The sequence below is a fragment of the Lathyrus oleraceus genome, chromosome 2 (assembly GCF_024323335.1).
Source record: "Lathyrus oleraceus cultivar Zhongwan6 chromosome 2, CAAS_Psat_ZW6_1.0, whole genome shotgun sequence".
Lineage (NCBI taxonomy): Eukaryota > Viridiplantae > Streptophyta > Magnoliopsida > Fabales > Fabaceae > Lathyrus > Lathyrus oleraceus.
Window position 1 is genome coordinate 138,479,531 of NC_066580.1, and position 15,541 is coordinate 138,495,071.

General features: G+C 37.9%; 3 protein-coding genes across 3 annotated transcripts; all 3 read left to right on the forward strand.

The window, feature by feature from the left end:
- Window positions 1-3,872: 3,872 nt before the first annotated feature.
- Window positions 3,873-5,129, forward strand: LOC127122278 (uncharacterized). Its single transcript, XM_051052642.1, has one exon. It carries the CDS (start codon window positions 3,873-3,875, stop codon window positions 5,127-5,129), a length of 1,257 nt encoding a protein of 418 aa, XP_050908599.1.
- A 496-nt stretch (window positions 5,130-5,625) lies between these two features.
- LOC127122279 (uncharacterized) lies at window positions 5,626-6,924 on the forward strand. The gene has a single exon (XM_051052643.1). The coding sequence runs from the start codon at window positions 5,626-5,628 to the stop codon at window positions 6,922-6,924; it is 1,299 nt and encodes a 432-aa protein (XP_050908600.1).
- A 550-nt stretch (window positions 6,925-7,474) lies between these two features.
- LOC127122280 (uncharacterized) lies at window positions 7,475-9,004 on the forward strand. Its single transcript, XM_051052644.1, has one exon. The coding sequence runs from the start codon at window positions 7,475-7,477 to the stop codon at window positions 9,002-9,004; it is 1,530 nt and encodes a 509-aa protein (XP_050908601.1).
- The last annotated feature ends 6,537 nt before the right edge of the window (window positions 9,005-15,541 follow it).

Below are 15,541 nucleotides of genomic sequence, written 5' to 3' on the forward strand. Positions count from 1 at the left end.
AGGTCACATTACTGCTTTAATAAAGCAAGCTTTATGCCAACAACTCACTCTTTCACCCTTGAAACTTGTCTCTAAAGATCACAAACAATCTTAAGAGATCAGAAGCAATCTTGTAGAGGCTAGGTAAATATGACAAACTCCTTGAAATCTAACTATTCATGCAAACTTCTCATTCATTCTCAACCAAAACCATAACTTCATAATTTTTGTTTCTAATCAGTTCCAATCCTAACTCTTTTCCTATAAATAGAGGGATCTCTTAAGCCTCAAAACACACAACAATAACCCCTCAACACTTCATCAAACTCCCATTCCGTTAGAATTTGCAAAAACACATTATTTTTGCAAGTTCTCTAACCAAACTTATTCTCCACGTGTATCTTCCAAACAAACACCACAAATCATATCTAGACATCATTTAGAGCTTGTTTAATCACTTGAACAAGTTCTGTAGCATCTATTTTATCATTCCCCATTTCACCTCTTCACTTTGCAAGAACATTTGTGTAAGATAATACAAGTTATTTCTGGCCATTCTCATTGTTCAAACACTATCCTCAAGGACCAACAAGGCTGGTGGAATCTCTCTTTTATCTCTGTAGTAGCTAAGAAGAAGCATTGGACTTTCTCCAATAGGTAAGTGCACTTACACTTGAAACTCTTGTTCATGCATCATTCTTGAATATTTATTGAAGTTAAAATGTAGTATATAGTGTATTTGTTGTATGTTTGCTAATGTATGCATTATACCATGCTCATGCATTGAGATTTTATTGTTTGGAAATTAAAAGTGCAGTTCTGGTTTTTGCCTTGGAACACTTTGTACATTGAGTTTTAGGATGAGATAATGATACCATTAGATTCCTTTCGAAAAATAGAGCAATTTAGGTTCTTACGATTTTTAATTTCATGGAAAATTGAGAGAGTTATGATTGTTTGAAGTTTTGAGAAAAAAATAAAAAGAGACATGCAAGAACATGAGGAAGAAGATGATGAATTGGTGTAATTTTACAGTTTCTGGAATCGTTTTATTATATATATTAATGTTTGTAAATAAACTTATGGATGTATCACTGCCCCAGCGGTTAGAGTGTGTGTGTTAAGGCTTTGTGTGTGGAAGAGGTCTAGTGTTCAAATCCTGCTTGCCCAAGACCCATTTTTATTCATTGTTTTTTGCCTATTTATTTTTGTTATTTTTCATAACTTCAAAGACTCATATCTTGATGATCCCTAAGCCTTTTTGAGCCACTCTTTTTGCTATGTGTTCATAATTTTGTCTATTTTATTATGGTGAAAAGAAATTCCAGAATTTATTTATTTTTCACATACTTAGACTTGTCTAAAGTTGGCACCCTTTTTAGGATTGCTTTAGGGTTTCAAATGACTTTCTTTGGTTGATATTTTAATTTTTCTTGATCACCATGACTTGTATGAATGTTGTGAATCATATATGAACTTTTTTTTTGATGTTGTTAATATGTGCCTCTTGGTTTTTACCTAATTTTGACTTACTTTAATGTATGTTTACATGTTTATGTGCTTTGAACTTTTGTTAATATGCCATGAAATTTTGTGTGCTTATTTTCCCATTGATCCATGATTCACCTGTCATTCTTTCATGTCTTTTTGAATCTTTGTGTGCATTTATGCCATTGTGTTTGTGTTTGCGTATGCGTTTACAAATGCTTTAAACTTGTAGTAACATGTCTTTGTATGACTTGTATGCTTACATGTTCAAACTCTTTGTATGATGTTGAACCTTTGTTTGTGATCATATTGAACCTTAACATGCATGATTTTTAATACCTTAAATTGTTTTCATGATCAAGTTGATGTTATGTCTAAACCATGTCTTACTTCATGCATACACATGTTCATTCATACTTAATATGACATCCATATACATGTTCATGAATTGTTATGTCATTCATCTTTGTTTCTTCATGATGATATATCCATGTCATTCATATTCATGTAACTTTATACATCTTTGATTGATGTTGTTGTACCTTTGTTCATGTTCACATGTTGTACATATGTGTATACATACCATGCTTGATATTATTATGATCATGCTTTCATATCTTTGTTGATGTCATGCTTGAACATCTTCTTTATCATGTGCTTATATTTGTTGATGTCATGTATGAACATCTTCTTCATTTGATTATCTTTGTGAATGTCATGTTTGAACATCTTCTTCATTCTTGTTTGTTCTTGTTGATGTCGTGCTTGAACATCTTATTTACCATTTATTTATCTTTGTTGATGTCATGCTTGAACATCTTTCTTTATCATGTGCTTATATTTGTTGATGTCATGTATGAACATCTTCTTCATTTGATTATCTTTGTGGATGTCATGTTTTAACATCTTCTTCATCCTTGTTTGTTCTTATTGATGTCATGCTTGAACATATTATTTACCATTTGTTTATCTTTGTTGATGTCATGCTTGAACATCTTTCTTTATCATGTGCTTATATTTGTTGATGTCATGCTTGAACATATTCTTCATCTTGATTATATTTTGTTTATCTTTTTGCCTAAATCCAAGGGAAAGACCTCTTTATTGACTTAATGTCATAGGTAGTTTAGCAATCCCTAGTTTCCCTTTGACCTTGTTAGAGTCATTCTCACTTTCAACTTAGATTTAAGTAAGAGTTTATAACTCTTGTAAGTATGTTTGTTATGAACACTTACTTCCCCCCTTGGAACCTTGACCACTACCAAGTGTTCTTTCACCCTTTAGTTAGGTGAACTACGGTTGCTCTGATTCCATCCTTATAAGGATACGTAGGCACATGACCGCGAAGTTTTGGCGAGAAAACTTAATAAAACCTTTAGGTCCTTCCCAATAAAACATTTCCAAATAATAGCAAACAAATAGTAACATGACACAAATACTTTGAAAAGGTTCCTATAGGATACTATAGATACTGAGGATGCTAATACCTTCCCTTAGTATAACCAACCCCCGAACTTTAGATCTTTTCGCATTGTTTTTACATTGCACAATTAGGGTTTTATTTGATCTTTTCCCTTTCCCTTGGATAAATTAAAGTTCGGTGGTGAACATTTAATGTTTTGTGATTCAAGTTAATACAATAGCTTGATATCTAATTCTCACCGCGACATAAATGGCGACTTCACTGGGGACATTGAAAGAGGGTTAAGCCTATTTTGATTATATTTGTGTTGTTATTATTAGTTGTTTTCCTTGTTTGTTTGGACCTTTGTTTTGGTTGATCCATTGTGTGGTAAGGTAAGTCCTAACCCGGATTTGAGTGTATATAAATAAGATAGGATGTGGTATAGTCAAGAAGGCTTATAGGGAGTTTAATCTCGAACAAGTTGACTTGAGAATCCACCACTCATGTGGAGGTTCCCTTTACAATTAGTATTGTTGATCAAGCAATTGTGAAAACACATACTATATTGATTTGGGTAACCTGAGAAGCTGAGGACCTTAGTAACCCCATTTACCCCACTTGGTCTTTAGGATGTAGTGCGATGACTGCGAAGGTGTAAATCTGAAATAGTTGATACGCGATACTACACTCAAATTAGGTTCTCTTGAGAATATTATTAACTCCCGAGTAATTGGCGTGTTGATAATATCCGAAAGATGGGTCAATGATTTTTGGGAACCTTTGTAGAACCCGTTGTACATGTACAAAATAAACCCATAGTACATTTGGGATGGTTAAACCCATGGCCTCATGCTCGCAACGTCGAACCTTTGAACCCTATTTGTGTGTGACCCTTGTTTGTGTGTTTGTGCATTCATGCATCCATGCATCATAAACATCATTTTTTTTAACAAAGTTTTCAAGGAACTTAGGAACTTTTGTTGCAAACATTAGGTTTATCATGGATTTTGGAAGGAAAAAGACTCAAAAGTACACTTTCAAGAGTCCTAAGTTAGAAGACCTAAGGAGATTAGGATCTTTGGTTGTTGACACAGAGGCTTTCAGCAAAAGATATGGACATTTGCTCTCTCTTTTGAAGATCAACATGGCAGATGGACTTCTTTCTACTTTGAGTCAGTTTTATGATCCCGTGTATCACTGTTTCACTTTCCCCGACTATCAGCTTATGCCAACACTTGAAGAATACTCTCATTTGATTGGTGTTCCTATTTCTAGTCAAGCTCCATTTTCTGGTTTGGAGGAAGATCCCAAAGATCAAGACATTGCAAAGGCTACTCACTTGAAAATCTCAGAGATCAGGGATCACATGACCACAAAAGGAAAAATTCTTGGTTTGACAGCTAAGTTTCTAATGAAAAAAGCTCGGTATTTTGCTAGAATGAGGAGTGTGGATGCTTTTGAGGCTGTTTTTGCTCTACTTATCTATGGATTGTTCCTATTTCCTAGTTTTGATGACTTCGTTGCCATGGATGCCATCAAGATCTTCTTAATAGGAAATCCAGTTCCTCCTTTGCTTGTTGATGCCTATCATTCTGTTCATATGAGGAATTCTTATAGTGGAGGAATGATTACATGTTGTGTGCCTATGTTGTACAAGTGTTTTATTTCTCACTTGCCTGGGTCTCATGCTTTTTGGGATCTTAAGGATGGTCTTTTATGGTCACAAAAGATCATGTCGCTCACACATTCAGATATTGTTTGGTATAGTCGTGACTATGATGGAGTTAGGATCATTGATAGTTATGGAGGATTTTCTAATGTACCTCTCCTTGGTACAAAAGGAGGCATCAGTTACAACCCAATCCTAGCTCGGCGTCAACTCGGTTATCCAATGAGAGATAAGACAAAGAATATTCACTTGGAGGGTTTGTTCTTTAAGGAATGTGAAGATTGCAAAGCGCTCAAAGAGAAGATTGTGCACGCTTGGCGCCATGTTCATAAGCTAGAAAAGAAAGTCTTAGGAAAGACAAATTGTGTCTCCTTAGAACCTTATCTTAAATGGGTGCAAGATAAGGCCATCAGCTTGAAAATGCCTTATCCTCGCCAAGAGCCTTTGCCTTTAGCTGACAAAGAACCTACCTATATCTTCATGAATGATGCAGAGAAGTTGAAGATTGCTTTGACCAAAGCGCATCGAGAAAGGGACGCTTGGAAGAACAAGTATCAAATCATCAACAATGAGGATGAGGAACTTTAAAGGCAGTGGAATGTGAAGAATGAAGAAGAGATCTCCAACAAGAAGAGGAAGGTGCAAGAGGATTTATTTTCCTATGGCGTTCAGTCAAATACTCCTTGGAAGTTGATCGTGGACAAGCTTGTGCTCGAGAAGGCGGATATGGAAGAACAAATTAAGAAGCTCAACTTGAGGCTACTAGGGGAATCTCCTTAGGACTTTACTTAGCTTTTATTTAGCTTTGTTTAGAACTTTTGAAAGTGTAATCAAATTTTGTAACTCCCTTTGATTAATGAAATGAGTTTCTTTTGGTCATTGTTATTTGCCTTTTGATGTTTGCAATTATCTCTTAAGTTCCTTGAAACTTTTAAAATTTTGAATTTTCATTGCATTCATGCACATGTCATCACACTTGCATTTTTTATCAAAATAAAAACTCATTTCCGTCATTTCTTCTCCAATAGTTTCCACACTGAGACCCTCACACCAGTACAACACCAGAGCTCAAGCCCGACGTAGAATGGTCGAGCAAGAGCAAGAGATGGAAAGAGTCAATGAAGATCTTACAGATCTACATGGGAATATAGGTCAAATCATGGAGATGTTGCAAGTAATACGTGCAAAGATGGATACTCAACCCGCAATTGTTTATGAGATCGTCAATCTGGTGATTACTCCTCAGCCAGCAGTTACTACTCCAGCAACTTGGCCTACCTTTGGTCTTCCTTATGGTTTTGTGCCTCCTCCTCAAGGACAATCCACTCAACATACAGTTCCATTAACTACTGAAGTTAATCAAGTGATTCCCACTTTTGCACCCACTGCCATGCACACTCGAGTTCAACCGTACTTCGATGATCATCAACAAGGGTATGATATACCTGATATGTCTGAAGAAGGTGATGAAAGACATGAAAAGATGAGAGAAAATGTTGAAACCATTGAGAAAAGGCTGAGAGCAATGGAAGGTGATCAGATCTTTGGTGCTGCTTCCAGAGAAATGTGCCTTGTATCTGGATTGGTGATCCCCGCAAAATTCAAGACACCCAACCTTGATCAATATGAAGGAGCTACTTGTCCCAAAAGTCATCTCATCATGTATTATAGAAAGATGGAAGCTCACATGGACAATGACAAACTCATGATCCACTGTTTCCAAGACAGTTTGAAAGGTGCCTCTTCCAAATGGTACTTGACCCTTGATCAGACTCGCATCCGTTGTTTCCAAGATTTGTCTGATGCTTTCATCAAACAATACAAGTACAACATGGATCTAGCTCCTGATAGAAGGCAATTGTTGAGCATGTCCCAAAAGGATTCTGAATCCTTTAAAGAATATGCACAAAGGTGGAGAGAGATTGCATCTCAAGTGGAACCTCCATTAACTGAAAAAGAATTGGCAGATTGGTTCGTCGACACAGTGCGACCAGAATTTTTTGAAAGGATGATGGGAAGCGTGACTGCAAGTTTTTCTGACTTGGTGGCCGTGGGTATCAAAGTGGAACTTGGCTTAAAAAATGGCAAGATGATTATTGCAGCTAGTAATTCCATCAATAACAACAATACCAAGAAATTCTCTAGCAGTTTCCATAAGAAAAAGGAAGGAGAAACAAATGCAGTGATGGGTAGTAGAAGAAAGAATCAGCCTTGGAAAAAGCAACAATATTTTGCTCAACAACATTATGTTCAACAACCACAATTTTCTCAACAGCCGTATGTAGCAGCTATTACACCAACTTTCAATCAGCAAGTCCCAGTGCATCAGTCGACTCAAGCAGTTCCAATCTTTCAAACAACACCCAACTTTCCAACTTATTAACATGCGCCCAACGCTCCAGCTTATCAATAAAGGACTCCAGCTCCGCGCCAAAATGCTCCATTCTAAAATAGAAGACAAGGTGGAAAACCTCTGATTCCTCAGATTCCTATGTCTTACACTGAATTATATCTGTCATTGTTGAAGAAAGGGTTAGTTGTACCAAGACCTTTGGGACCTCCACCAGATCCTCTCCCACCATATTACAATCCCAGTGCACATTGTCTGTTCCATGAAGGCGCCCCAGGGCATAATTTGGAAGGTTGTTATGCCTTAAAACATATTGTGAGGGAATTTATTGAGAAAAAGATTCTTTCATTTGGGGGTACCAGTCCGAATGTCAAAAACAATCCTTTGCCTGCTCATGGGTCTGTAAATGCTATTGATGATGAGCCCGATGAAGGTCTGATTCTCGATGCAACCAAAATCAAGACTCCGCTCAGAGATTTTCATGCAAAGTTAGTGGATGCAGGTTTATTGAAAAATTGCCATAAGAGTTGTGAAGAATGTACTCTTGGTCCGAAAGGATATTCAAGAATTGATTAACCAAGGTATGTTACAAGTAAGCGGTCGTATAAAAAAGAATGAGGTAGCAGTGATTGAACCCATCTTCAATCTACCTGAGTTAAGTATTATAACACCAATCTTCAACATTCCAGAGCCAATATTCAACATTCTAGATTCTACTTTTGTTCGGCCAATTTTCAACATTCCAGAATCAGTTGAACCAATCTTCAATATGCCTAATCCAGTGGTTGTCCAAAGGCCTAGCTCTTTTCCTTTTGAGAATACTAAAGCAGTTCCTTGGAAGTATGATACAGTTGTGGTTAACCAAAGGTCTGAGAAAGTAGGTCAGAAAGAAGGTCCAAATATTGCAAGCACTGATATAGCAATGGGAAGTAGAATGACCCGCAGTGGTCGCATTTATACCCCTCAGTTCAACTTGGCTCCACCAATTCCACCAAAAGAAACCACCACTACTGTTACCAACAAAGGCAAAGAGGTGATCACAACTGATGAAGACGCTGAATTTTTTAGGATTATCAAGAAGAGTGATTACAAGATTATTGATCAGCTGCATCAAACTCCTTCAAAGATATCCATTTTGTCTCTTCTCATGAGTTCTCCAGCTCATAGGAGTGCCTTGCAGAAATCGTTAGCTCAGGCTCATGTCACTCACGACATTACTATTGATCAATTTGATAGGGTCATTGCCAACATTACAACATGCAACCATCTCAGCTTCAGTATAGAAGATTTGACGAAGGATGGCCAAGACCATAACCGTGCTTTGCACATATCTGTGAAATGCCAAGAAGATACCCTAGCAAGAGTCCTTGTGGACACTGGCTCCTCTCTGAATGTTTTACCTAAGAGGACGCTCGCTAAGTTGGCATATCAAGGGACTGAGATAAGGCCAAGCGCATTAATTGTCAAGGCATTTGATGGATCGAGGAGGATCGTCATAGGGGAGGTGGAGCTTTCAATATTAATTGGTCCACATGTGTTTGAAATTACTTTTCAGGTTATGTACATCAACCCAAATTATAGTTGTTTGCTTGGAAGACCGTGGATTCATGCCGCTGGGGCCGTGACTTCCACCTTGCACCAAAAAATGAAATTTGTTATTGGTGATAAGTTGGTGATTGTGTCTGGTGAGGAAGATCTTATGGTAAGCCACCTCTCTTCGCTTAGTTACATTGAGGCTGATGAGGATGCTTTGGAAACTTCTTTCCAGGCTCTTGAAATAGCCAACGCTGTCCTTATGGAAGTCGAAGAACCAAAGGAGAAGGGTATTCCATCTTTTGCATCATGGAAGAAAGCAAGATCAACCATCGAGGAAGGAAGTCCCGAAGGTTGGGGAGATGTTATTGATGTCAAACTAAAGCTAGACCGTTATGGGGTGGGTTATAAACCAACCAATGTCAATAAGGAAGCATCAACCTCCACCGAAGGATGTCCGAAGACTATCCAAGAAGTGTTTGTCAGCACTGGATATCAAGTCAATGTTATTGATGAATATCTTGAAGATGAATATTTGAGCAACCTGGTGTACCAGTCTGATGTGGCTTTGAACAATTGAAAGGCGATTGAAGTCCCAGAGATGTTTCCTTTGTCAAAGTAATTTGTTGTTTTTCTTTGGTGTTTTCAAAATTCCATAGCTATGCCCAAAGCTATTGGACTATTTTGTAGGGCCACCTTTGCATTTCCAAGTTTTATATCAATGAAGGCGTTTTGTTAAATTCTTGTTTGTTCATTTACTTCTTTTTCTCTTTCACTTTTAAAGAAAAATGACAATCTTTCAAAACCATTAAAATAAAAATCATTTTCCTCTTGCATTCCTTTGTTTTTTTTTTACTTTTAATAAAAACAAATCATTTAAACATGCAGAATAAAAGAAAACCATGTTGAATCCAATGACTCTACTTTCACTCTTAACTTTGATTCACCAATCTACCAAGCTGAAGAAGAGGGTGAGGAAGATTATGTTGTTCCCGACGAACTGGCAAGATTGGTTGAGTACGAGTACACAGATATCCAACCACATCAAGAGCAGGTAGAGACAATCAACCTTGACACCGAGGAAGCAAAGAAAGAGGTCAAGATTGGTACAACACTTGGGGCAGACATCAAAGAAAGATTGGTCAAGCTTTTACAAGAATATGTGGATGTGTTTGCATGGTCATATCAAGATATGTCCGGTTTAGACACAGACATTGTTGTTCATAAATTACCACTCCGACCAGATTATCCACTAGTAAAACAAAAACTCGGAAGAACAAGACCAGACATGGCTTTGAAGATCCGAGAAGAGGTCAAAAGACAGTTTGATGTTGGCTTCCTTGCAGTTGCAAAGTACCCTCAATGGGTAGCTAACATTGTGCCAGTACCTAAAAAGGATGGCAAGGTCAGAATGTGCGTAGACTATAGGGATTTGAATAAAGCTAGTCCGAAGGACGATTTCCCTCTCCCACATATTGACACCTTGGTTGATAACACTGCTAGGTTTGTTGTTTTCTCCTTCATGGATGGGTTTTCAGGCTATAATCAGATCAAGATGGATCCCGATGACATGGAAAAGACCACCTTCATCACACCATGGGGAACTTACTTCTATAAGGTTATGCCTTTTGGTCTCAAGAACGCAGGGGCAACCTATCAAAGGGTGATGGTCACCCTCTTTCATGACATGATGCATAAGGAGATTGAGGTCTATGTGGATGATATGATTGCCAAATCACAGAGTGAGGAGGATCATTTGGACCATTTGTTGAAACTATTTGAGCGCCTTAGAAAATTTAGATTGCGTCTGAATCCAGCTAAGTGTACATTTGGGGTCCGATCGGGGAAGTTACTTGGTTTCATTGTTAGTCAACGAGGAATTGAAGTAGATCCAGATAAGGTTAGAGCGATACAAGAAATGCCAGCTCCACAAACTAAAAAGCAAGTTAGAGGTTTTCTTGGAAGATTGAACTACATTTCCAGGTTTATTTCCAACATGACTGCTACATGTGAGCCTATATTTAAATTGCTCCGAAAGGATCAAGCAATGGAATGGAATTCTGATTGTCAGTAAGCTTTTGAGAAGATTAAAGGTTATCTGCAAGAACCTCTTATCTTGATTCCACCCATTCCAGGGAAGCCTCTCTTCATGTATCTGACTGTGCTCGAAGGATCCATGGGTTGCGTACTAGGTCAACATGATAAAATTGGAAAGAAAGAACATGCCATTTACTACTTGAGCAAGAAGTTTACTGATTGTGAAAGCAGATATTCACTCTTAGAAAAAACTTGTTGTGCTTTAGCATGGGCTGCCAGACGTCTTAGGCAGTATATGATTTGTCACACTACTTTGTTGATCTCCAAAATGGATCCAATAAATTATATCTTTGAGAAGCCTGCTTTGACTGGAAGACTTGCCCGTTGGCACATGTTGTTATCTGAATACGACATCCAGTACATAACCCAGAAATCTATCAAAGGAAGTGTTTTGTCTGACTACCTCGCTAATCATCCTGTCGAAGACTATGAGCCATTGAAGTTTGATTTCCCAGATGAAGATATTATGTTGGTGAAAGATTGTGAAACTCCAAGCCCAGATGAAGGTCCCGAGCCAGGTTCCTGTTGGAAGATGATGTTTGATGGTTCCTCCAATTGCATGGGGCATGGTGTGGGAGCCGTGTTGATGAATCCCAATGGTGGATATACTCCTTTCACAACAAGATTGTGTTTTGAATGTACCAACAACATTTTAGAGTATGAAGCATGTATCTTGGGTATTTAAGCTGCAATTGACACCCGAATCAAGATCCTTAAATTATATGGAGACTCAGCCTTGGTGATCTACCAAGTCAAAGGAGAATGGGAAACTCGTGATGAGAAGTTAATCCCATATCGTGCCCATATTATGGAATTGATAAAGTACTTTGATGAAATCACCTTGCATCATGTTCCGAGAGCAGAAAATCAGATAGCAGATGCTTTGGCTATGTTAGCCTCTATGTTCCAAGTCAGATTTCTCAATGAGGCACCACTTATCACAATTGAGAGGAAAATTGCACCAGCCTATTTTCTATTGGTTGAAGAAGAAATTAACGAGAAACCGTGGTTCTATGATATCAAGAACTACTTACAAAATCAAGAATACCCCGTGAATGCAACAACCCTAGATAAGAAGACTTTAAGGAGGTTGGCATCCAAATTCTTCCTTAGCAACGAGGTGCTATATAAAAGAAACTATGACATGGTTCTGCTCAGATGCGTGGACAGACACGAAACATACATGAAGCAGACATGTTGATCAAAGAGATTCATGAAGGATCATTTGGAACTCACGCCAATGGACATGCCATGTCTAGGAAGATCTTGAGAGCTAGTTATTATTGGTTGACCATGGAGTCTGATTGTTTCAACTATGCTAGAAAATGTCACAAATGTCAAATCTATGCTGACGAGGTGCACGTGCCTCCGACACTGTTGAATGTTTTATCATCACCTTGGCCTTTCTCAATGTGGGGCATTGACATGATTGGGGCAATTGAGCCTAAAGCTTCCAGTGGTCATTGTTTCATCTTGGTTGCAATTGACTACTTCACCAAATGGGTAGAAGCTACGTCATACGCCAACGTGACGAAATAAGTGGTTGCTCGCTTCATTAAGAACCAGATTATCTGTCGCTATGGAGTTCCAAGCAGAATTATCACGGATAATGGGACAAATTTGAAAAACAAAACAATGAAAGAGTTGTGTGAGACCTTCAAGATTGAACATCACAACTCTTCTCCATATCGTCTGAAGATGAATGGAGCTGTTGAAGCCGCAAATAAGAATATCAAGAAAATCCTGCAAAAGATGGTGAAAACTTACAAAGATTGGTATGAAATGTTACCCTTTGCCTTGCATGGATACAGAACCTCAGTTCACACTTCAACAGGGGTAACCCCTTTCTCTCTAGTATATGGGATGGATGCAGTTCTCCCAATTGAAGTAGAGATACCATCTTTGAGAGTCTTGATGGAGACCAAGCTAGAGGAAGTTGAATGGATCCAAAATAGATATGACCAATTGAACCTCATTGATGAGAAGAGAATGACTGCTATGTGTCATGGTCAGTTGTACTAGAAGCGGATCAAGAGGGCGTTTGACAAAAAAGTTCGTCTTCGTGAATTCAAAGAAGGAGATCTCGTACTTAAGAAGATCTTGCCAGTACACAAGGATATGCGTGGAAAGTGGAGTCCCAACTATGAAGGCCCATATGTTGTGAAGAAAGCATTCTCCGGAGGTTCCTTGATTCTCACAACTATGGATGGTGAAGAGCTTGCACACCCTGTGAACTCTGATGCGGTCAAAAAATATTATGCCTAAATAAAGCCCGCTAAGCCGAAAACCTAAAAAGGCGACTAAGGCAAAAAAAATGGGTATCCCGGTGGATCATAACCTATGAAGGAGATCCAGGCAAAAGTTAGGGGTAAAAAAAAACTGAAAGCTCGCTAAGTTGAAAACCCGAAAGGGCGGCTTAGGCAAAAAAGAGCGTCCCGGTGGACTGAAAACCCGAAAGGGCGGTCTAGGCAAAAATTAGGGACAAAAGGCATTTGACTGTATCAGATTGTTTACCATTACTAAAGAATCAAAGTCGAAGATCAATCCAGTTGCTCTCGTCAGAAGCAAAGTTTTGGGAAAATCTTAGTTATTAGGGATAGTAGTGGTTATTGGATTCAATATAAACCTTTCCCTATTGCCATCTTCGAAATGTAATACTCCATGGAGCTTTTGCCACTTGCAAGCTACCATTCTTGAATAAAAAAACAGACTTTGCCTATCAATTTTGTCATTTGTACTTCTCTTACCTTTCCTTGTTATGCAAAACGTTATTTGTTTGTTAATAATGATTTTTGAAAATGAAAAGGTTTTGAAAAGAAAATATTTTGAAAAAACTTTGAAAAACATAATTTTTCTTTGACATATGGAAACATTGAAAGGGAAATGTTTTGTCTCCCTAATAAGTCTCAAGGTTGCAGAAGCATTTTTACACTGTCAATATAGAAATCCCCATTGAAGTCTAAACTGACAAGCACTCTTGGATAAATCCTTCGATTGTGTGAAACTCTAAAGTTTGAGGATCTCCTTAGTGTCCATCTTGTGATACTTATTTAAGTTACTGGTGTTGAGGATGTATTCCCCATTAAGTCTCCATAAAACTCTTTGTCTCTCCAGAGTCAGCATTTGCATATCATGGTCATTCACATCATGCTCAATCATGTGCATTTGAAATTTTATCTAAATCCTTGTTCTTAGTTGTCGTTCTTCTAACTCCAAAAGTCCATCTATCACTGGCACTCTAGTTGAAAATCCAATTATTGTTGGTACCTTGAAGTTTGAACATGACCAATGTTTTTTCCAGTAAGTTATTGGTGTCCCCTGTGAAAGTCCAATTGGTTAAGCCCAATATTCCCCTTGAAGTCTAGTTGTTACTAGAATTCTACTTTGAAAGTCCAATTATTGTTGACATCATTGTTAAAGTCCAGTTGTTGCTGGCATTAAATCCGCTAGAAGATGGTCGTGATACCTTTGCTTGCGGTATAAAATCGAATCTGATTTGGCACATACAGAAGAGTTTAATTACCATGTATTCTTCCTGATGGTTCCCGAAGGTCATGTTTGAACTCTTCATTGTAAGGAATTTCCATAGGATTGGATGTTTTATCTTGTTTGAAAACTCCAATGAGGATATTTCTAAGTGTCAATCGGTCATGCTTGAACCTGTTGATCAATCACTTTGAATACTTCCAGCTTGCTATTTTTAGTGTCAATCGGTCATGCTTGAACCTGTTGATCAATCACTTTGAATACTTCCAGCTTGCTATTTTTAGTGTCATCCGGTCATGCCTGAACCTGGTGATCAATCACTTCTTTCCAGTTTGTTTATTTCTTGTTATTCTCAGTGTCATCCGGTCATGCCTGAATGTGGTGATCAACTGCTTTGAATATTCCCCAATTTGTTTTTTCCCAGTACATGTTATCCCTAGTGAGTTGTTGCTCATGGTCACTGACATTATACTTTATCTCCATCATTTCTTGCATATCATATTCATCATTCCTCATAAATCATCATGCTAGAATTCATTGCATTTTTGCATCATATCCCCAGCAGATCAAAAAATATATACCAAAAAGAGAGTTTGTTTGTCCATAGCATAACATGCCATTGCATCTAAGGGCAACATTTCCGGTTATTTCTATATTTAAATACCTTTCACCCTGATTTCATGAGTATTATCATCACTCATGCCATCTGGCAAAGTTATTTAAATAGGGGCAACTGTCACACCTCAAATTTTACCCCTAGATTTCATAATCATTTTCATCTTAGACATCATTCATGCATAGCTAACCTCAAGATCAAGATATGCCTGGTTTGTTTCATATGTGAATTAGGGTTTCCCTCAAAGAGATCAAAGGATTGATCATTCAAAGTTTTGGATTAATCATCAATAAATCAAGTTCTCATACACTCAAGATATCTCTCTCCATCAACAAATAAGGGTATTATGTCCTAATCAGAAGTGCATCAAGCTTCACTTTCATCTGGTTCACTAATTAGGGTTTCTCAACAACATTCAATTTCATCTGAGAATTTTGATCAAGACATGATCTTGTTAGCTGGGGATTTCGACAGATAGTTGAAGGTCTTTGGAAATGTTACGTTTTGAAGAATAAGCAAAAGATGACTGTGGCGAAGCTGTTTAATTCTTTTTGCGGGTGAACAATTCTTTACTGTCGAAGCCTGGGACTTAGAAGATTTTTTGGGCTTCCATAAAGCTCTCTTCGACATAGGCGTTCACAGAGTCGAAGCTTCAAGCGTGAAGTATTTGAAATTTAAACAAAGTTGTTTCGTCAGGCCAACACGTGGAAACATCTAAGATATGCAACGCTTGAGAATGGCGAACGTGGCAGTCATATGTGTAAAGGCCGTTATGGTCGAATTACTATAAATAGGGGTCTTAGTTTTAGATTCAGGTGTGTTCAAACAGATATACAGAAATTCACAAAATACACTCGAAGTACTGGAGCGAGAGAAAAGAGTATTACGCTGAAAACGTATGTATGAAGAACACCATAA

Excerpts from the sequence above, each read along its gene's own strand:
- LOC127122280 (XM_051052644.1), top strand. The coding sequence starts at position 7,475 with ATGTTACAAGTAAGCGGTCGTATAAAAAAGAATGAGGTAGCAGTGATT.
- LOC127122279 (XM_051052643.1), top strand. The coding sequence starts at position 5,626 with ATGGTCGAGCAAGAGCAAGAGATGGAAAGAGTCAATGAAGATCTTACA.
- LOC127122278 (XM_051052642.1), top strand. The coding sequence starts at position 3,873 with ATGGATTTTGGAAGGAAAAAGACTCAAAAGTACACTTTCAAGAGTCCT.